Source organism: Natator depressus, chromosome 24 (assembly GCF_965152275.1).
Source record: "Natator depressus isolate rNatDep1 chromosome 24, rNatDep2.hap1, whole genome shotgun sequence".
Lineage (NCBI taxonomy): Eukaryota > Metazoa > Chordata > Testudines > Cheloniidae > Natator > Natator depressus.
In genome coordinates, this window is record NC_134257.1 from 979,944 (window position 1) to 1,002,343 (window position 22,400).

The 22,400-nt window shown below is 49.7% G+C and overlaps 1 protein-coding gene across 1 annotated transcript in view; it reads left to right on the forward strand.

The window, feature by feature from the left end:
- KCNN3 (potassium calcium-activated channel subfamily N member 3) overlaps positions 1–22,026 on the forward strand; it is an 81,629-nt gene extending 59,603 nt beyond the window's left edge. The window contains exons 5-8 of the mRNA XM_074938970.1: positions 2,955–3,065; positions 9,783–9,910; positions 10,193–10,262; positions 13,201–22,026. Coding sequence (XP_074795071.1) covers positions 2,955–3,065; positions 9,783–9,910; positions 10,193–10,262; positions 13,201–13,497 — 606 coding nt within the window. The 3' untranslated portion in view covers positions 13,498–22,026. The remainder of the gene's footprint in view (positions 1–2,954; positions 3,066–9,782; positions 9,911–10,192; positions 10,263–13,200) is intronic.
- Positions 22,027–22,400: the final 374 nt, after the last annotated feature.

Here is a 22,400-nt window from a genome sequence, read left to right on the forward strand (position 1 = left end):
CCAGCATGAGCTCCATGAGCCTGAGTCTGTAGAGCCAGGCTCTGAGACTTGCTGCCCCAGGTTTTAAAACTCAGTGTAGACGTACGCAGGAATAACAGGGGAGAGACCCCCAGTTTCCCCATCTGTGAGCTGTTTCCTTAGAGCAGTGGTCTCCAAACTTTTTGGCTCGCGCACCCCCAGGGTGAAGAGTGGAAGACCTGCCGCAGACGCGCCACTGATGGAAGAAGACCGGAAGACTTACCGCAGGTGGGCCACTGGAGGGGAACACCAGCCTTGGACATGCGGAGCTGCCGCCGAAGAAACAAAAACAGCGGAGTGCTGTGCGGCAGTGCTCCTGCCACTGCACACCCCCTGGGATCATCTCACGCACCCCAGTTTGGAGACCACTGCCTTAGAGGATTAGCGAGATTGTGTTACCTCTCGTGGAAAGAACACACGCCGGAGCCAGGAGCTCCGGAGTTCTAATCCTCGGGCTAACAGCGACTCCCTGAATGACCTTGGGTGAGTCCCTGCCTTGCTCTGTCCCTCAGTTTCCCCATCTGTAAAATGGAGGTGATAGCACTCAGCTCTCAGCATGGTTGTGAGGTTTAGTTCGCTGTCTGTTTGGAACATGAAAGGGGAAGAGAATGAAAATGTAAGAAGCGTGGATATTGTTATCCCCCTGCTCCTTATTCTAACCACAGCTTCTCGATACAACCCCTGGCATCTCTGCAGATCCCAGGCTAATGCACACAGCATCCCTGAGTGAAGTCACTTTTGGGGTGGAGGGTGATAATTAACTGCACAAAAGCCAGGGAAGGAAGGAAATGTTTCCCCAGTGACCCCAGGGCTTATGAATCATGCCAGGTCCATGTAGAACAGACAGAGCCTCCATCACTTCCAGGTGAAGGCTGAGTCCTCCCAGCGGGCGTTGAAGCGGTGGTTCCAGCGAGTCTGTGGTCTGATTTTCAGAGGGGCAGAGGCTGGAAGCTCCCCAGGGGCGCTGCACATGTCCCACCAAGCTCTGAAAGAGAAACCAGGAGTTATTGTGAATCTGAGGCATGGCCTGAAACACCCTGCCCCCGATCTGATGGAAAGTCCTGTCTGGAGGAGCGAAGGCAGGCAGGCCCTAGGCACAGATGCTGGGCATATCTGCAATGTTTGGACGTGCACTCTGTAAAAGACATCAGCCTGGTGGTTAGATCCAGGGTGGGTCTGCAGAGCTCAGTCACCACCATGATGGGCATGGCAGAAGAGAAGAGCAATACCAAAAATCGCTTGCAGCAGTGAACTGGTCCCAAGTTAGCCTCACAGCTAAGGGCAGATGTCCAATCCCAAGCTAGACTGGGTGAACCAGAAGAACCTCCACTCCAAGGGAACGGAGGGAATAAAAAGTGTACATACGGAGCCTTACAGGAGAGCTGCAGGATTCAGCTCAGACTGGGGTGTTTGTTAATGACTCTTGAATTAATTAAAGGTCACTCCCCAAGGTCACAGTCTCTGCCACGCAGCATGGAGGAGGCGGACACACACACACAGACACACACACACACACGCTTTCAGGTTGGCACCTTTTGCTTTTAAAGCCAAATATATCCAGGAGATAATAGCTACCAACTGGGCTCTCCGTTTGCCAAATAGAACATATCCTGACTCAAACGGGCACCGTTCCTACTGTAATTGCCTGGTAAAAAGGAGCTACCAGCTGTCACCGTTTAGGGGGAGAGAGAAGGGGGGAGGGAGGACGAGACAGAGAAAGTGATTCACATGATCTCATTTCTCTGCCGAGCCTCACTGTAGTAAAAATGGGGAGCTGACCAATGTGCAGGGTGCCAGCAGCCTTTTCTAAAGAAATCGCTTCGGAAGAGCCAAGGAGAAGGTGCCAGCTTCAGCTGTGCTAAAAGGATAGGCAGGTTTTTTTTCTGTGAAGCTCCATGAGAGAAAACAGGGATTGAGAGAGAGTGAGGGGGAGTGTGCCTGCAAACCTCCTGGGGTGTTTGATCCATCTTCTTCCCAGCCGCGTGGCCCTGCAGGCTAATACAGGAGACACGCACAGGGCTTCCTTCATGACTCTCACAAGGGAAGCTATTTGTTAAATAACAAAGGGTTTAGTCAGGCCAGTAAGTGTCATTCTTCCCATTTCACAGATGGGGAAACTGAGGGGAAGGAATATGCTGCCAAGGTCACACAGTGAGTCAGGGTAAGAAACTCAGGAGTCCCGGTTGTCTGCACTAACAGTCCTCCCACAGCAGTGAATGGAGTCCAGGAGTCCTGGCTCCTAGTCCTCCTGGCTTAGTTGTGAACATACACTCCCACCCAGAACTGGGAACAGAACCCAGGAGTCCTGATGCCCAGTTCCCCTGGGTCTGATGACTAGCCCATGCTCTTTTCCAGAGCTGGGAATAGAACCCAGGAGTCCTGATGTCCCTTTCCCACGTCCCCACAAAAGACTTCCTCCAGGAGCCCGAAATGCACCCTAGTCCTGATGCTCTACTCCTAAAGGCAGGGGGGCCAGCTCCTTAGCTCAGTGGCACTATGCCAACTGCATCAGCTGAGCTGGAGTACTGAGTGCAGCTTTGAAGCCTCCTGGGAGGGTCAGGACAGGGCGAAGGTTTCCTGATGACCCCCTACCAACCAGCAGCATGGTCCATTAGTTACACAAGCAGCCGCTCAAGGACACGTGTCCAGCACTGCGGGTGGCTGACCCCATGGGATCTCCTCACTGGAGTAATTAAATATATGACCTGCTGAACAAGGAGGTGGGGGGAGAAGTTTGTTTAATGTATGTAAATGGCTAGGAAAGCCTCGGGTGGATGGGGCTGCGGCCATGCAAAGCACCATCCCTGCAGTGTTTCATCCCAAGCGTCCCTCTGCGGGAAGGCAAGAGGGTCATTTTGGAAGTAGGAGGGGGCCACTCACTGCTCCACAATTAACTCTTTGCCTTCTTCTCTCCTCCCTTGGTTTTCCCATGGCAGGGGGCTGGCTGCACTGCCCTGGTGGTGGCCGTGGTGGCCAGGAAACTGGAGCTCACCAAAGCCGAGAAACATGTGCACAACTTCATGATGGACACTCAGCTGACGAAGCGGGTAAGGTGCTCCGGGCGGTGGGGCATCTGTCACGGCTAGTTGGGGTAAAAATCCCCAAACATAACAGCAAGGAGAAGCCTTAAACCAGCTGGTGTAAATCCACTTTGATCTCAATGGAACAATGCTGCTTTAGGCCTGCTGAGAGACTTGGCCTGACAGTTCTCATCTTGTAAACTAGATTGTGGCATCACTGAGTCAATGAGACCGGAGGTTGATCAGGGAGGAGAAAACGTGCATGTACCCAGAAACTCCTCAAGCATCAACAATGCTGGCTGAAGGGGGCCGCTGGCCATTTGCACTATAAGCTTTCCTTGGGCCCTGACAGAAAACTGTCCTGGAATGCTGCAGTGTTTCTGTTTCCCCACATTTCTGCAGGAATGTTTTCCTCTCCAAAGCGCCCTTCTCTAAATCATTTCCCCCCTTGGTCACTCCAGGTAATTTTCCTCACTTCCTTATGGAAGTGGCTAGATAAAATGAAAAACCAAAGTCTCCTCTCTGGGCCAGAGCTCAAAAGATCACTGAACGGGTGCACTGGTGCAGGTCTGCTTGCAAAGACAGCAATCAAAGGGGAAAACACTCATGTAGAGCAGGAGAGATGTGTCCATCACGGAGCAGTGGAGCACATTAACAAGTCAGGAGCTGTTTATTAAAGGACAGCTTTTGTGGCAAGTTTTCCCAGCACTTCTGTCTGCATGAAGATCACGAATATTTTTCCCAAGAAGATCCTGAACCACCACCAGTGTCAAAGCCCTGCTGTGCTCAACTGGCCTCTGTAAGGCTGCCGCACATTGATAGCATCATTAGAAACTGAGCTCTTGCTTTCATCCTCGGCAGCCTACATTCAGCATAGAGGGATTTTTATTGTGGAGTCATAGCAATGCATGCCCAGTTGTCCCTGCAGCCCCATTTCACGGGGGAATTACTCATGAGAGTTGAGCTGTTTTGCTTTGACTATAAATTGTGTTGGTGGAGGGTGGAGTATTTTTTTGTTTTTGTTTTTAAGGCGAATATACAGCGGTCAAAAGGAAAGTTCAGGGACATATTCCTCTGCTGTCGATACAAAAAGTACAGCCTACTTCACATTACAGTGGCACGGCAACTGCTGTCGCATAATAGAAAATAAATTGTATAATCCGTACATGGTCTGAATGCTGTGCAGACTTGGAAGAGGAGCTGTCAAGTCTGTAATGAGCAAATAACACCAGCTCTCTCTCAATCTTCTGCTCCAAAAGTCTCTAGTTTACAAGGACTTAGGAAAATCGGGAATGCCCAACTGAGCACCTGAGCAGAGGAAGTGCCACAGGCTGATTTAGAAATAACCCTGTCCTAGGAGGAGACAGGCAGCCTTTCCCATCTCAGAGGAGGATCTTCCTCCTCATCTCTCCAGAGCAGGCCTATGCTGACTGGAAGCACAGTGCTTGTTTACATGCTTTGGATCCCAGCTGGGCAGGGTCTAATGATCACTCCAAGGTTCTCTGTACTTCAGCAGCAGGGCCAGTATTTCAGACAGCTGCCCATCCAATTCCTAGTCGTTCTTTATGCTGGGATGGTACCACTGTGTACTCGGCACTGTACAGACACCCAGGAAGACACTAGCCCTGCTCCAAAGATCTCATGATCTAAAAAGCTCAGCAAGACAGTAAGGCAGAAGGGATACCTACAGTAACTGAGCACTACAGGGCTGAGAGGGGCACAGAGTCAAGTACTAAACAAAGGAATCCATCATACAAATAGATAGCTTGATACATTCATTATAAAATGTAGTTTTGTTTGTTTACTGCAAGTTTCAAATCCTTTGATAGGACTTATTCTGCCTTTGCTGTAGGAGCAGTGGAAAAGTCTCCTAAAGAACTGGCTCTAAGTGAACAAGACATCGTGTTATTTAAAGCCATGCTGGTCAGGCAGGGTGGCCAGCAGAGGGATCATAGAATCATAGAATATCAGGGTTGGAAGGGACCTCAGAAGGTCATCTAGTCTAGGATTTGACAGAACATCAAATCTGGGGTTTACCATAGGTTGGACTAAGTTTTCTGCTGGGATAAATGGGGGCAGCTCTGTTGACTTCAGTAGAATTTCATCCATTTACATCAGCACAGAATTTGGCCCCATGTCTCTGATCCCAAAAGGGGCTGGAGGGAAAGTTGCAGAGCCAGAAGCTTTTCCCACTCAGGGCAGTGCAGGGATGTCTGGGATGCTCCCCACACGGAACCTTCCAGAGGTAAAACAGGAGGTACAGTAATCTCGTTAATTGTGGCCTAGCACTCGCAGACACACACCCCCCTTGCCCCTCTGTCCGGGTGAGTTCATTCTTAAAGCCATTTTCCATTTTCTTCAAGAGCCTCCAGATGAGCCCTCGTGTTGAGCTAGAATGATGCCTAGAGCAAGCCAGCCTGGAGTGCAGCAGGTAGCCGTAGGTTCTGACAGCTGTAGGGGAGTCTAGCCAGGGAGCCGCTCCACGAGGAGAGGATGGAGCCAGCACACTTACGCCTCTCGCCGTGAGTATTCAGGTTCACACTTGTATAAGTCGGTGCAACTCAGCTGAAGCGAAGGGAAATTGCTTACATGAGGGTTGAATTTGGCCCATTAACTTTTAATGAGTCAGAGTGGATGATCCTTGCAAAGCACACTGAGTCTAGTCTTTCCACTTACACCAGCGTGGCACTAGTGCAACTCCCCTGACTTTAGCCGAGTTACACTACGAACTTGTGCTGGTGTAACTATGGAAAATCCACCCCCTTACACCGCCTCACCCCCGGTGCAGCCAGCGCTATGTTGGCAGGAGGGCTACTCCCATGCACACAGCTACTGCCTCTCGGGGAGGTGGAGGACCTACGCCGAGGGGAGAGGCGCTCTCGGTGGTGTAGGTAGTGTCTCCACTAAGCTCTACAGAGCCGCAGCTGCACCGGTACAGCCCCGTAAGTACAGACCAGCCCTAAGTCTGGATTTCACCAGCATGAATGAGAGAGTTCCTCAGAGGAGGGGAAAATCACTGAGGACCCAGTCTGAGCAGCCTAGCCATAGGCATGCACTAGAAATCTGGCAATGTATAATGACTTTATTCCCTGTGGTGACTGTACTTAATGTCATTTCAAATGCGAGTGGTGCCAGCAATTTTTTGTATGAGTGAGATGGCAGTGACTTTGGACTGGCTCAGCATCATGACTTGGAAACTCAATTTTCAAATGTCTGGATCCTGTGGAGACTTTGCCGTAGAGGAGATAGAGACCACTGATAGGGCATTGAAACTGTCAAAGATAAAGAACGTTACACAAAGCTTGAGTGCAATGCAGTGCCCTCCTGCTGAAGAGGGGGAGAAATCTAGGAGCAAAACCAGATACCTCCCTTAAGCAGCAGAGAACTGAAATGATGATCATCCTAGCCAGGGACTTGGGGCAGTCAGAACAGCAAAAGAGCTTCCTCTGTCCTCATTTTTAAGGGATTTTAAAACATGGTGAAAAAATAAGCCAGCAGGTTGATGTGGGATGTATTTGTCCAAGGACTTTGCAGTGGATCCTTTTGGTGATAAAGCCAGGATTGTTATAAAGCAACAAAACGTCCAGAGTGACGTTTGGAAGGAAAACTGAGGAAGCCTAATTGTCCATGCACCCTCATTACAGCTTTCTTTCCGGTCTCTCCATTCTCATCACTAGAGCAGTGCCCCGTGTTACTCACTCTCCACCCCATTCCCCAACCCTTGTGTATGTTTTATTTGTTAAATAAGCTCTAGGTCCTACAGAAATCAAAGGCAGCTACAGAGAAAATCCAAGTGGAAAATCTGGTGGAAAACCAGGAGCCCCCGAGAGGTTTAGGGATAAAATTGTCGTACTCCCTAGAACATCCAGGGGCTTTGGCGAGATTCTGGTGCCTCACTCCTTCCTTAGGAAATCTGCACTCTCCTCCTTTCCATCACTCCTGTTGGGCCACATGGCCCAGCCCCAGTGTCATTGCAAAGAGATATTTGTTTCTGCAGGGTGCCTAGTTGGAGCTTGAGTATCTGGTAGGGGAGGAATGTCTTGCAAAGAGCAAGCTGCCCAGGAGGCCAGGAAAGGGGTGTAGTGCAGAGAATGCAGAGTGCCTGCCTTGCAAGGAGACCACAGCCACAGTGGCATTCATGGTGACATAAGCAATACAAAAAGCAAACAGTGGTTAAAACCTGTTCTTCCTCCTGTGGCCGTTGATCTGCTGGCTTTGTGCCAAGTGGTCTGTGGCCAATTCATTTCAAAGAAAGCACCAAAGCTGCAGTTTAACAGCAAACGCTTAAAGCCAGGTTCATGCACAGACTCTGACTGAGCCACCAGGAAGGGGGGTTAATAAATTCAGTGATGTCGGTGTTTGTGTTTGCAGGCGGAGGATCTTGTTTTTTCCCACTCCTGACAGCCCTGCCTAGCCAAGACGAGAGCATGTGGAGTCCTGATTTAAGAAATACTTGGATTTGATTTCTCTGGGCACAACCACCAGCCTCATGGGAAATTTCATTATAAACCCCTGTACGGAAAGCATAGTGCTTGGGGGTGGCCGCAAGAGGAGAGGCCTGGTTCATTGTCTCGCCAGCACTGGTGCTGATAGAACAGGCCTGTGTTCAGGTGCGACCTGCGACAAGTAAACGTGGGAAGCACGTGACCGAGAGTCACTAACATCTGACAGCTGCTGCCGGGGTCTGTCCATAACAAAAGCAAACGATTGGCTGGTTGGCAGTCTCCGCAGAGAGGCCAAAGATGGAGCGAGCCATGGAGACTGCCGTCCCGCAGTCAGTCCCTCCAAGCGGTGGAGACACGGGCCCAGGAGACTGGAGGAACCTTTCACTTGCACTGCCAGTTCTGTAGACAGAGGACCTGAGTCTCCCGGGCTGTTGGTTACTCACACAAGGTTGCGTATAAAAATTGCCCCTGGTACTCACAACCTCTCTTTGTTCTCCTGCCCCAGAACCATAGCAATCCGTAATGCTTTTGGAAATGTCTGAGCAGTGGTTATCTGTGCTTAAACTCCCGACACAGTAAAACATGCAAAAACCCAAAAGGTAACAGTTAATTAAAAATCCGTTTGTCTTGCCTGCAACCCAGGAATGCTTCCCCCTGCTCTTCTCACTAATTACTCAAGATGTCTGTGTTTAAATGAAAACTTTGTCCCTAGCCATCTGTATCCTGTTGGTCTGTCTCAAATCGGTGGGGCACTGAGTGATATCAGCCGTTTCCATGCCAGCATATAGGAGCCATCCGCAGGAATATGTGACTTTATAGCAGGGAGAGGGAGCTGCAAAGGGGAAAAGCTCTGGCTTTGATCCTTGGGGATAAGTACAGGAAATGGCTGTGGTGCTGTCCCCATTTCCCGTGTTACCAAACCTCCCTGTGTGTGAAACAGCGGTGACGCTGGTGTGGATGCCGTGGGGAACGGGTAGCTGGCACTGGGGGTGGATTCCGCTCTGCACGTGAGGCGTGTTCACACCGGCAGCCGACACAGAATCCATGCCCTCTCGGGGACAGGGATAAATATCTGCCAGGCAGCGTTCCCTCTAATTTTTTACAACCATGTGCGGAATGAATTTTGTTATGCACACCAAAATGGAAGTGATGTGTGGCGGGGTGGGGCCGAGGGGTTCAGAGTGTTGCAGGGGGCTCAGGGCTCAGGCAGATGATTGGGGTGTGGCCGGGTGAGGGCTCCAGGCTCTGGGGAGGGGCCGGGGATGAGGGGTTTGGGTGCAGACTGACCCGGGGCTACGGTGGAGAGAGAGGACTCCCCAAGCCCTCTCTTGCTGGGTCCAGAGGAGAGGCGCCTCTCACGCCTGGGTGCCTCTTGATAGCCTGTTGCACGTTCGCGCAGCTTAGAGGGAACTTAGCTGCCAGGGACTCTCAGTGGTGTGTGGACAGCCTGGAACTGGTTCCATGAAGAACGTGGTCCGGCCACAGCACAGGGTAGATTGTTGCACATTTAGGCGCAACGTAAAAAGTGAGGAGCAGGCTGGGGAGTGTGGGGGAACCCAAACAAGAACGCTGCTGCATGGTCCCCAGCCCACTCCTGCCTCGCCTGCGAAGTGCTCAGCAAAGCACCTCGTCAGCATAAGGAGGAGCCCACTCATCCCATGTCACCTCAGACCTGCCACCCACCCTCTTTCTTACCCGTCACTCTCACAAGCAAGGGCTCGATCCTGCCAAGTGCTGAGCAGTCCTGTAAGGTGCCGAGTGCCCTCAGTTCTGACTGACTTTAATGGGAGGGGAGGGTGCTCAGCAGGTTGTAGGACCAACTCCTCAGGACACAGGCACTCAGAGGGCCTGAGACCTGGGCAGAGGGCTCTGCCTAGTGCTCACCCCTATGTGTGTAGGCCTCCTCGTACATCCAGAGCTCTCCACTCAGTGCTCAGATACCACAATGATGGACACGTCAGGCAGCAGATAAGCTGGAGCACAACAGCCTGTTGCATCCTGCTGTGCAACCCAGAAGGACCTGAAGGATCAAGGTCATAAAGAGCCCTGCCTAAATACGTCAGTCAGAGCATCATCCAAAGGAATCCGTGCGATTCAGGCTCTGAGTCCCTCTAAATTCCAGCTTGGAGTAATCCAGATCATCCCCTTGTAAAGGGTGTTATTTCTGTTCAGAAAATACCAGTACAGACCAATCCAAACCATTGCCCCAGACCTAACATACAAGATACTGCATCCCATATGCTCCCTGAGCCAGGTGGGGGAACTAACCTGCAGCTTGGTCTCCGCTTTTGTCTTGCAGATCAAGAATGCTGCAGCCAACGTCCTTCGGGAAACATGGCTTATCTACAAACACACAAAGCTGCTAAAGAAGATTGATCATGCCAAAGTCAGGAAGCATCAGAGAAAGTTCCTTCAAGCCATTCACCAGTAAGTGGAATCCACTCCAAATGGCGACCAGAAGAACAGTGGGGTGGGAGGGAGAATGATCAGCATGGTCCAGACCTCCATGTTCCAGCTCAGTTCATAGAGAAGAAAATCTGAGCCATTTTCCATTTCCTTGCCAGATGCCGTTATAAATTTGCTTGTCTCTTGTTACCTGTTTGCTGTGTGTGGCTAATCCCAGCTGGGTTCCCAAAGCAGTTAATGCTGATGGAGGGACCAGCACACGGAAAAGGGACATGGCTGTATCAGCATTTTCTTCTTCCACAGGCTGCGCAGTGTGAAGATGGAGCAGAGGAAGCTGAGTGACCAGGCCAACACACTGGTTGACCTTTCCAAGGCAAGTCTCTGAAGTTCTCTCCGAGGCCCTCAGGGCGCAAGCCTTTCATCTACATTTACTGTATAATCAACTGGTCGGAGCTGGCTGAACGCAGTAGACAAAAGGTCAAACACTCGGCATCTGGAAATGGCAGTTGGGGACATTACTCAGATCCTGCAGCAAGGGATAGGGCTCCTGGTTGTAGCTATTACTGCACTCGGAGATTGGGGCTGGATTCCTAGGATGCTGCTGTGTAGATTCTAACAGAGGCTGAAGTTGGATAGGTACAGTAGTATTGTGCCTCATCTCTGGAATGGGAACGGCTGGCATAGATGGGGTGTGCCAGTTCCATTTGCAACCCACACACAGCAAAGCAGGATCTGGGATCAATCTTTTAAGATCAGGCTTCTCAAAGGGGCTTTAGGCAGACAGGTGCCCAATTCCCACTGAAAATCCACAGCAGCTGGACTAGCTCAGGCCCTGTTGAAAATGACAGCCTGAAACATTAGCCAAAGATGCTCTTCGTGTGATGACAAAATTCTGGTAAATTCTCTCCCCCCACCGACGGGCTCCTCATTTTAACATCCCAGAGACAGAATATCAGTGGAGCCACAGCAGTGTCACAATGTGCATGTCTTCAAAGAACTGCCAGAGCTGAAGGCTCCCAGGCCTGGAACGCCCAGCTGCGCCATTGGCAGAGTTTGGAGGACATTATTTCTGGTTACTCTCATCTTGATCCCGGGTTAGATTTCATAGCAGCAGGAAACCTAGTTGGAGAGCCAGACTAAGAGCTCAGTTTTCACATGCGGTGTCCTGCTGAAAAGATGATTTAATTTAGGGAGCAGCTTGGTGCTTCCTCTCCCGAAGGAACAGAAGCTGGGTTGCTGTCAATGCGATGGCTTGTCTTTACTGTGGAGATGGGCTAAGACAGCAGGTCCCCAATGGGGATTATCCTTATGATGCAAATATCAGTGTCCCAAACTACCCACGAGCAATTCAGGAACTACCCACACAGCAGTGTATCCTCAAACCAGAGGAAGATCCAGCCCAACCCAGAAAGCAGGTCCCTCTTCTGTTCGTTGTTACTATATTATGAGTGTGCCCAAAGGCCCCAATCAGGATGAGGGCCCTGTTGTACTCAGTGTTGTACAAACACAGGTGACGACTTCATGGCCTCCAGGGCTCACAGTGCAGAAGATGAAGGGCTGGAGGTGGAGACAGAACACATGCAAATGACTGTGGGGATGATAGGCCTAGCTGAGGCTGGGGATCAGAGTTAATCATTTCAGCAGCGTGCAGATGGATCGTAACACAGAACAAGCTGCAGAGCATTAGCCAGAGGCTGCTCGCACTGCTAGTAAATAAATCTGAGTATCTGATACAATCAAGCCTAGGCTGAGTCCTGCCAGAAAAGAGTTAAATCAGACTGCTCCAGCTGCTGCCAGCGTGTGCACCTTGCAGCCAAGAGGTGAACTCTGATGTTCTGCTGATCACTGTCTTTCTTACTGGGATGCTCTGGACCAGCCAGAAGTCTCACATCTTTCGTCTCTGTCCAGGCTTCCCCTGGCATTCAGTCACCAGGCAACGAAATAGAAGGGCATAGCATCTCTCTGGTAAAAACCTGTTAAAGGAATAAACTCCTTACAGCAAAATCCTGTAACCGGCGTTTCTTTTAACGGGTCATTGATTCATTTTAAAGACTTCTCTCTTGATTTGGGAAATACGCTTGTGCCTCGCTACACAGGAAACATCTTCACTTATTGACTCAGCACTTTTATTGCAATTTGCTCTGTTGCAATGGAAGTTCAGTCTCTGAACAGAGATTTCCCTCTTCCTGGTATCCATGTGAAAAGGTTCACTGTTCACACAAGGCTCTATTTCTTTTACAAGTATTGTTTTAGCTAGGTGTAACTGTACCCTAGCTCCCTCTAATCAAACTTTCATCTCCCTGCTGTAATTTTCCCTCTTATATTCTTTCTTCTCCCCTTTTTGCCACCTGTATTTGTCTGTTCTCATCTCTTTGCTTTCACAGTCTCTATCGGTCCCCCGTCTACTCTATTTTATGAAAATCATCAGAATCACTTGGTGGGGATGTGCAGATATCAATTCACTGAAGTTGCATGTGTCTGCACCCATCTCAGACCACATCAAGAGTTTCAAATCCCAGCAAAAAGGACCAAATGTGATGAAAGACTCTAATTTCCAAAACAGCTGGTATTTCCACATGCCAGATTCCAGAGAGGCAGCCTTGCCTATTAGTTAAAGTAGGGGCAAGTCCAACTTTGCTACTGACTCACTGTGTGACCCCGAACAAATCAGTTCACCTCTAGGTGCCTTAGACAACCTTTACTTTTGTGAAGTGCTTTGAGATCTTTCCATGGAAGGTGCTACCTGAGTGCGAAGCAGCATTGTTATTTAGATCTAGTCCTATATGCTCTGACTCTGATTCCAGGCATTCCCAAAAGACAGCAGCCAGTTTTAATTTCTTAATTTTTGGCCATTAGCTGGTTAGTGGCTCCTCAGCTGGGAGAACGTTCTGTCCTTCATCTTCCCAGGATTTGCCAACAAGATGTATTTTCAAGGTTTCTGCAGCCAACAGCTTGGCGGGGCAGAGAGTAAACATCCAGCGTTTGCCACTTAGCTTTCACAGGGTGAAATGTTTTATTCTTAGTCCCAGTACAGAACTCTCAGCCTCTGAGGCTTCATTCCAGGGTTAGCCAGCTTGTTGCTCTCCCCCGCCCATCAGAAATGCAACCAAAGGGGTTCTCGCCCAGATATTTCGGATCTCCAAGAGAGACAGGGCAGGTCTTTCATATACAACATCCTGCCGGCTGCTACTCCATTCTTGCAGGCCTTTGCCAACTGTGCCAGCTCAGCTGTAAACGGCCTTTACCTCCCACTTGTTCTGGTTGTCAGTGTCCTCTGCACTAATCCCACTGATGTCTTCTTTGTCCCCCAGATGCAGAACGTTATGTATGACCTGATCACAGAGCTCAATGACCGGAGTGAGGACTTGGAGAAGCAGATTGGCAGCCTAGAGTCCAAACTGGAGCAGCTCACCACTAGCTTCAACTCTCTTCCCCTGCTCATCGCGGAAACCCTGCGCCACCAGCAGCAGCAGCTCCTCGCAGCTGTTATCGAGGCTCGTGGCATCAGTATGGCAGGGGGCACCCCGCAGACACCCCTGTCCGACAGTCCGATTGGGGTCAGCTCCACCTCCTTCCCAACCCCTTACACGAGTTCAAGCAGCTGCTAAATGGCAGACCGAGCCTCCAAGCCCTACGAAGACAGACAAGAAGAGCTACCTGTAGGTCTTCAGAGTCAAGTCAACTTTCTTCCGGCCCTCTGGCCGCCACAGAAACACCCAGGCCAAGCCAATGCTGAAAGCATGACTGAACTAACGCCGAGGTTAGCTCAGAGCCCTCGGAGTTCAACAACGCCTTGGAACCAGAAATCCAATCTCTGTTTCGGTGCCTCTACGTGTGACGAGAAGGAAGCGGATGTGAGGGGAAGCCTCTGGCAAGGCCTTTGCTGCAGTGTTTGGTGGAGGACAGAAATCCACACTCAATCTCAGGTCTTCAAATAGGAAAAAAAAAAAAAAAAGTCCGAAGCACTGAAGCAATGGAGCTGTACCAGAGGGAGAGTACTCCACAGGGTGGGCTATGAGCCATGGGCAAAGGGGCTGCTTATCTGCAGGGCCTTCCTTCGTCCCCATTCCTCCCAGCCCTGTTTGTTAAGTGTCTTGCCAAGGAAGAGCCGGGGAGGAGGATAATTAATTAATTTGCCAAGACTGCTATCCCTTTGCCTCCTGCACCTCACACAGCCCCCCTGGGGAGCTGCCTTCTTGCACAGGCTCTGAGCTCAGAGGGCCACTTGACACCCTACCCCCGGCCAAAACACTGCCACATACACACATTTCCAGTTAGGGGAGGGTGTTTCGTTCGCTCTATTCTGAGTCTCTTCAGAGCCCATATTCTGTCTGAAGCCATGTGCTGGAGCGCAGTGTTCAGGTGTTGTGCCCAGCATCTGGGGCATGCCGGCTTTGTTGCATTACATGGTGGTTACAGGGAGATGTATGATGAGGCCCTGATGAAACACACTGCAAGTCAATCCAACACTGATGGTTTAAAAATGCACTGCCACTCATAGAATCACAGAATATCAGGGTTGGAAGGGACTTCAGGAGGTCATCTAATCCAACCCCCAGCAGGACCAATCCCCAACTAAATCACCCCAGTCAGGGCTTTGTCAAGCCATGACTCCCGTAGAGCTATGCGAGGCATCCGAGTTCCAAGCACCCTGAGTCAGCGGGGCAGGGAGGGCTGCAGAACCAGTGCGCTCAGCCAATGGTCAGGAAGGGCTTTGTGGAATGGAACCAGATGGATCCAGCTGCATCCAGTCCTGTTTGAGTGGTGCAAGGGTCACTGCACTGCAGGGCTTTCAAGGGGGCACCCTGGATTCCTCCTGAAAGCCCCTCTGACGAGTAGAAAAAGTTGTGTGGTGGATCTTGAATTACCTGCATCACCCACAAACCAGGGCCACCAGTAATAGTCTCAGCAAATAATCCAGTACCTTTCCAATCCAGATACTCTTTGAAGAGGCTTCAGAACTGAAAGGTGAAACACCAAGGGCCAATCAGAGAGAGGGTCTTAAATTGTGACATTAATTTAAAAATTCTTCCCCTTGGCTGACAACAATGACATTCTACTAGCTCAAACACTGCTGTGACCTAACCATGAGGTTGCTTTAATGGGAGGTAGTAATGGGGAGAAACACAGAAGAATGTTGATTAGGACACTTCATCAGTTTAAAACAGAAGACTAATTAATTGCAGTGATTCTGCTGAGTCTTGGTAGATAGCAGCAGAACCACCCCGGGGTAAATGATGCAATGCATGGCTTCGCAGGCAGCTAGACATATCCACACCACGGGGTGCTGCCCTTTATGGCCATCTGCTGGTGGAGCTGCCTTCAACAGCAATGGTCAGGAGTGGAGCTGGACAGGCAAGTTACCGCCACTGGCGGTGGGAGAGTCCATGAGAGAGAGATGGCTAATCCTTGCTGGTTGTCCCCATGGGCCTGGCCACCTCCCAGCTTCCCCTTGGAACTAAAACGTTCCCTTCTCCCTCTGACATTTTCACTTCTTAAAACTCTTTGCTCAGCCCCAGCTCCTGCCTTTGTTGTTTTAATGCCTTGTATGGTCTGTATTCAGAGTTTTGCAGGCAGCCCAAGGCGCTGGCTTGCTTTCTTAGAACTCCGGGGATGGTGTTGGCTGCTCTCAATGAACACTCAGCAGAGCATATTTATATATTTTTAAACGGATGAAGTAACCATGTAATTACTCTGTGATATTAATTACACATCACCTAGCGGTGTCTGCTAATTGTAGTGAAAGTCACTGTGTTACTCCAGGCATACTTAGCCTGGAACCTTCTCCTCTGTAACTCTGTCACTTCCATAAAGAACACTGGATTCCATAGGTACCTAGGCAGGGGTCTATCATCAGCACAGGGGTTTATCTCCTTGCTGCTGCTGGTAGGTGTTGTGCACCTCAAGCCCTACAATGAAAGTTTCTTAGAAAACAATCAGTAGTTGGAGAGAGGAATACTCCCTCTTCCCACCTGCTCTACCCCGGGACGCTGGTGGCACCCTGGCATTGCTCTGCTGCATAGTGTGGCAGAAACACCAAGGGAGTTCTGCTAATAATGCCCTAGTACCACAGAGGTCTGACTAACCCCGTCGGTAGTGCAGGAGCAAAATGAGCCTCCACAGCAGCACTGCAGAGGCAAGGCAGGATGTTACACAGCCCCATGCCAACAGGAACAAGGGCACCATGGACACCTTTCCATCAGCCCCACCCTCAGAGGGTTTCCTGCCCCAGGAGCTGTGGTACTCCTCACCCAGAACATCTTTCACCGTCTTGAGACATCGCAGACTCTTCCCTCCATACGGCAGCATTAGATAATCACCATCACCCCTCAGAGCCCATCGCAGTGTGGGGAACCAGGGCTCAGACACACCCATTTCCATAGCGGGAGAGATTTCCTGGTTTATAGCCACACCATGGTTTGGCCTGTCACCCTCCAAGTCGTAGCCATCAGGCCTTTCTCCTACTTCAGGAATGCTTCCATTTCCACTGCCATCGTTTGATCCTTGCTTCCCTCCTTCCCAGCCACGAATGCCCCAACTGCATGTGCAGCATTCGGAGAGGAGAGACAGCTACACTAAGATCACTGCCAGTATCCCTCCAGTCTGACCAGAAGGAGGTATTCTATCTACAGTAGCCATCTGCTCCCCCTTTCAAATACCTTGTATGTGCAAAACTGCACAGGGCACAGTGTAGGCCAGTGGTTAGGTCACTCGACTGGGAGTTAGAAGCCCTGAGTTCTAGTCCTGGCTCTAGTCCTTGGGCAAGTCACTTCTCATCTCTCTGCCTCCATTTCCCCTCCTGTAAGAATGTGAGGACAATGCTTATCCATCTTTATAATGTGTTTTCAGGTCTAGAGCTGAGAAAGGCTTTAGAAATGCTAAGTAGTGTTATAAAATACACTTGTCTTCATCTCTGGTGGTTCACAGAGGACTAAACTACAGCAGCTTACACTGAATCTGTGATATAAGGACTAGCAAGAGACAGAAAAATATACCCTTGAGTTTTAGATCACTAATGGGAGTATCCGTTGCCAAGGATTAGTATCACCAGCAGGAAACTTGTGCCTAATAATCAATTTTGGTAAATCCTATTGAATGAGATGAGACTAGAAAATGCCAAATCACTAACAGATTCAAAGCTTTAGCGAGGAATGAAGCACAAGCAGTGAAAGCTTCAATATCACGTGTGGTGTATGAGAATTTTTCTTCAGGCATAACTGTCTAGTACAGTGTAATTTCATTAGGATTGATTATCATCTTGACAGAAGTTTCTTGCTGGTTTATAAAGAGACACAGATACTCGACTGCCCTGCCAGCTGGTATCTCTGGTGTGGCAATAAGCAACGTTCTGTGATTCACTTGGCTGGTCCAGTACTCGTCACCATTGCACTACCAGTCTCCACTGTTCCTCCACCCCACAAATTCTGCATTCCCTCACATTTCAGCACCCTAGACAGCAGTCTGGTTAATCCAATCCTCAGTGGCAACAGCATGTTTGACTCTACCTCTGATACCCGTTTTTACTCCTTTGTTTCCAGCTACCATTGTTAAGGTGAGTATGGAAGTGAAAGCAATGATGTTTGCAGTGGCATTTAAACGATTCTACAGAGCCATTGCTGTCAGGCAGCCTTTGCTAGTAGAAGGATAAGCCAGCCACTGATTATCTTAATGAGACAGGCACATCCTGTAATATAGTAGAACCTCAGAGTTACAAACTCACCAGTTAACCACACACCTCATTTGGAACCGGAAGTCTGCAATCAGGCAGCAGCAGAGCCAAAAAAAAAAAAAAAGCCAATACAGGACAGTGCTGTGTTAAAGGTAAACTACTAAAAAAATAAAGGGAAAGCAGCATTTTTCTTCTGCATAGTAAAGTCTCAAAGCTGTATTAAGTCACTGTTCAGCTGTAAATTTCTGAAAGAACTACCAAACTATTTTGTTCAGCGTTACGAACAGTTCAGAGTTACGAGCAAGCTCCCTTCCCGAGGTGTTCGTAACTCTGAGGTTCTGCTGTATAGTATCCATTTCCCCAATGTCCTAGGCTTACCATGAGTAACTAAGGGGAGTTTTCCTAGATTTACTAAGCTGCTTTAATAGGACTCCTTTTATAAACAAGTAACTGGCATCTCTCCTATACTGGAAACACCTAACCTGAACTGGAATTTCCCTATGAGTAGCCCATTGGCAAATCTTTAACAACCAGTCTCCATCTCCCAGTGGCAGGGGGTATCTCTGTTTACACACCTGAGAAAGGCATTCTGGAACCTGCAGTAATGGGCCAGGAGATGACACCCCCTCAAACTGAACCAGAACAAAGGAAGGGAAGAACTGAGACTAGCTGAGACTGAGGGAGGAAAAGCACAGGAGTAAAACTCAACCATAGTTATCAGCCCAAAGAGATGCTGACATTCTACTGCCAAAAAGCAGTGACAAACCACACGCAAATCAGACTGAACCAGCCAATGCCAACGTTTTACGGTAGAAGGAAGGGGAAAAATAAACATTCTCCGGCTCATTAATGCCAGAGAAATTCTCATTCTGAATCTCATACAGGACCCAACCATCTTCAACAATCTCATTTCCTGGCACAACCTCAGTTTTGCTCCAAGAACCTCTATTCTGCACTGTCCATGAGGGAAAAACCCCAAAGAAGCAGAATTCCAGAACAGATAGAACATCCTCTTTGCAACTCTCAAACCTGAAATGTTTATATTCAGACTTAGATGATAAGCATCCATATGGTTTGCATCTTGCCTCTGTACCGCTTGCTTTTTTTTTTAATAATAGGAGAAAGCATAATAGTTTATTTTAACTATGAAATATATTGCTATATTATAAAGGGTATTGTAACTTTCCATTACGTTTTTCTATCAAACTAGTTTGTTAGCAGGCAGAGGTGTCAGCCTGCTGTCAAAATGTCTGTTTCTGAGTACATGTCACTGCAGATTTTAGCTTAACACAGGGACTGAGGCAAATGGTCAGCAGATTAGAGCCTTTGCAATGCATTTGTAGAGACTCCACATAGCCCTAACCCTTTGAGTTTGTGACAATTAATATGCACGGTATAGGCGCTAGATAGAGAGAAGGGAAGATTCAACGCAGGTCCCCAGCTGGTGCAAACCAGTGTAGCTCTCCTGACCGCAAAGAAGCTCCCCCAGTTTCCACCAGCTAACATGGCTCTCATTCAAGTCCTAACCTGCCCTGCCAGACCGTTTCTCTCCCTCGTTCTCTGTCTCCAGATGAATGCAGGAGCCCGGTGCCTAGGCCACAAACTGCATGAATCCAAAATCCAAGCTCTGCAAACTCAAGTTTTCCCAGTGGGGCGTAGGAGCTTGTGGAATGAGCAGTTAAATGCTCCTCTCCCGAGCCCTGGGTTTCAGCGCAGTCTGTGCTGTTCAGTCGGGGTAACAAGGCTTGACGGCCTCAGCTCAGTGCCCACTGACAGAGGCCAAAAGCCCAGGATGCAGACGCACTGCTCTGACCTGGGAATAGCTTGCGCCCAGACAAGGATGGGGGTCCGAATGTCCTCCTAGAGTAGAGCACGTTTGCAGGGCAGCTGGAGGGAGCACACGGAAGCTCCATGTGTCACTCCTGGCCTGTAGATCAGCAGAGAAATTTGATTTTCAGCAGCTGTTGTCCCCGAGACCTCCAGAACCATGTGTGTTCAGGACTTCCTTGGGGTGGGGAGGTGAATAAAGTCCTCCCTCTGTCTCTCCCCCGCCCTCGGTCATCACATGACTTCCTGTGCGATAGTGTAGTACTGCCCTGCCTCGATTATGTTTGCTGCTGCAGATAAGGTCTGCTTCCAGGGGAAATTGTTTAAGTGAAACAGACCCGACAGTGCTCTGTGCCTCACTGAGGCGCACTGCCCCACCTGGTCACCACTAGCTCCCCGAGGAACTGCTCAACATTCTTAGCCAGAAACGAACGCGCCATGCCAGGCCTGGATGGGGCCAGGACCCTCTGGGCTCATATGGCAGCCAGTCCTAAGATGCCAGTGTGATACCAGGCTTCATAGGATACCCCAGAACGACACTGCCACATGGCAGAGTTGACACATTTCTTCACTGGTATAAAGAGTCCTAAATTCTGAGAGGGGCTGATTTTCTGGTGGTACAAGGGGATATTCCTTACTGCAGAACAGAGACATTATGAGTTTCCGGGGACTCATCCATTCCCACCTTTGGATTTTTGATGCTTGTGGCTTGCAAGTATTCAGAACAAGCAAACAAACCATCCTCTTCCCAATATCTAGTCTGATGGCTGCCTTGGAACTGGGCTGGGCTTGATCTGCACAGGGGGCGGGTGTGCAAAGCTGGCGTGAGGCTCTCCCCTTTCCACTCCCCTGTGGCTGGTGCCTGGCCAGGCACCCTCTATCGAATTAGGGCTGCTCCAACTTACACTTGCTCCAAATGGCCCCAAGGGTCTGGAACTACAGCCAATGATCCCCATGGCACATGGGCCTAGGTCAGACTCCTTCCCTCCAGAGCGGGAAGTGGCCAGAAGCTCCGTCTTACAGTGGAGTGACCTTCCTGGGCTGGCTAAAGCAGCTTTAGAGCATCAGCAATGCAGCACGGAGCAGCCAGATCAGCCAAAGAGCCCGGCCCTAAACCTCTTTGTTCTGTATTCCTGTTCAGTGCCTTGTACGTCAGTGTCCTGTCCTGTCATCCCCACTGCTTGTGGGCTCTGTCTGCAGTGCTCCGGAGCAGCACCCTTACAGCGACAAGCTGCCATTCAGAGAACGACCCCCCCATGCTTCCCAGCACATCTTCATCTACCTGGAGATCCGAACGCCCTTTTCCGCTGAGTCGCCAGCACTGCCCCCAGCAGAAATGCTCTTTGCCCTGGCTCAGCACCATTCAGACATGCACAGCTGCCAGCCTATCACAGGCAACAAACATCCTTCGCTCCCTTTTCCTCTGTTTCCAGTCTGCAAACTATTAGTCAAGATGAATGCACGAGAGGAGAAGTCCAACTGCGCACTCCTGCCCCTGGGACTCTCATAAGAATCATTTACGTTATTCCTTGCAAAGGCAAAGATCCCTGCAGGAAACCCATGAGAGAGCAAAAGAGATGGGGGCAGGTTTGCCAGACCATGGAACGAGCGGTGATCCCGAGACCGGTGGGATTGCTCAGAGGATGAGCCCTCTGCACTATTCCACTCTGGCTTCCCCTCAACCCACCCCATTTTCACTGTCTCCTCTGGCAGCCAACGACTCCCTGCCCAAACTGCCTCCGGGTCGGTTCGCCACAATGGATCCTGGCTCTACAGGGAAACATTGACGATATTACCATCCTTAACCGCCACAAACATTTCCCTGAAGGCAGTGGGGGAAGAAAAATCTGCTCTTCTCCCAGCCACAGCCCCTTAGCCAGCTGTGCCCCCCTCCACACCACGAGAACTGAATTACAGAGAAGGGCTTTTCGGGGTTTGGGGAACTATTCCGATACAGGATTAGTTCCCCTCCCTCTGTCAGACTTGGGGCTGTTTTCCTGACGCTTCCTCTGGCCCAATGTTTAACAAAGATGCTCAGTTTTACCTTCCTGCCTGAATGGACATTACCCAACAAGCGTGCTGCTTTCTCACTGCTTCTGTTCAAAGTCATCTCAAAGGCTTTCCCTTCATTTCAGACTCTGCCTCTGGGCCCTTGGGGTCCCTGCTAACAGCACAGTTACTGTGAGACACAGAGCAGGGCAGGGTTTCCACTGGCTTGCTACTGAAAATATCTCCTTTCTTGGCTAACTACCAGTCCAGGATTCCACCGGGGAACTGCCCCGACCGAGGTCAACCCAGTGAACTTAGTGGACTCTGATTCACTAACCCTGAACTGTGAATCATGTCTGGTTGTTATTTGTACGTATCCACAGGCTGGATTTGATCCAGTGCTTACTTTTCCTAGTTCTTCTGCTAACCATATGCGTGGTCCCTGTCAACCCGGGGCTCCCTAAATTTGGGAGGGAGGGGCAGAGATGCATCAGACAGCATTGCCGTAAAACTGATTTGTACCCAGAAACAGGCATGTTTTAAACTAATGGCTTTAACCTGTTCACTGTAAAAAGTGCCTTGGACTTAAATCTGAAGAGGTCAGTATCTATAAATATTTACTATGCGGGTGTGTAAGTAGGTAGATATCTACATATATACACACACACCCACAAATATACAATCTATACGTACATATATAAAGGCTTCAGAACCCTCTGTCATATTGGTCTTTGGAGCTCTGTTCTTTCCTTCTGATCTTAAATATATTTGCTCAGAAAAAGGCCTTTTATTACCAAGGCCAAACTGCCCAGCAGTGTACGTTGTTATGATTCTCTCTCTCTTTTTAAATAACTTTTTATGAACAAGTTGGAGGTTTTTTCTCTTGTGTTTTGAAAGAGCCAGTGCTGGGTCTGGTGGCTTTGAATTCCATCACCCCACACCTCCGCCCAGCAGTGAGAGAGCAACAGGACGCGTGGGAGAAGCGGGCTCCACTTCTCCGGGCTGCCCCGCTGGGGCGTTCTGAAG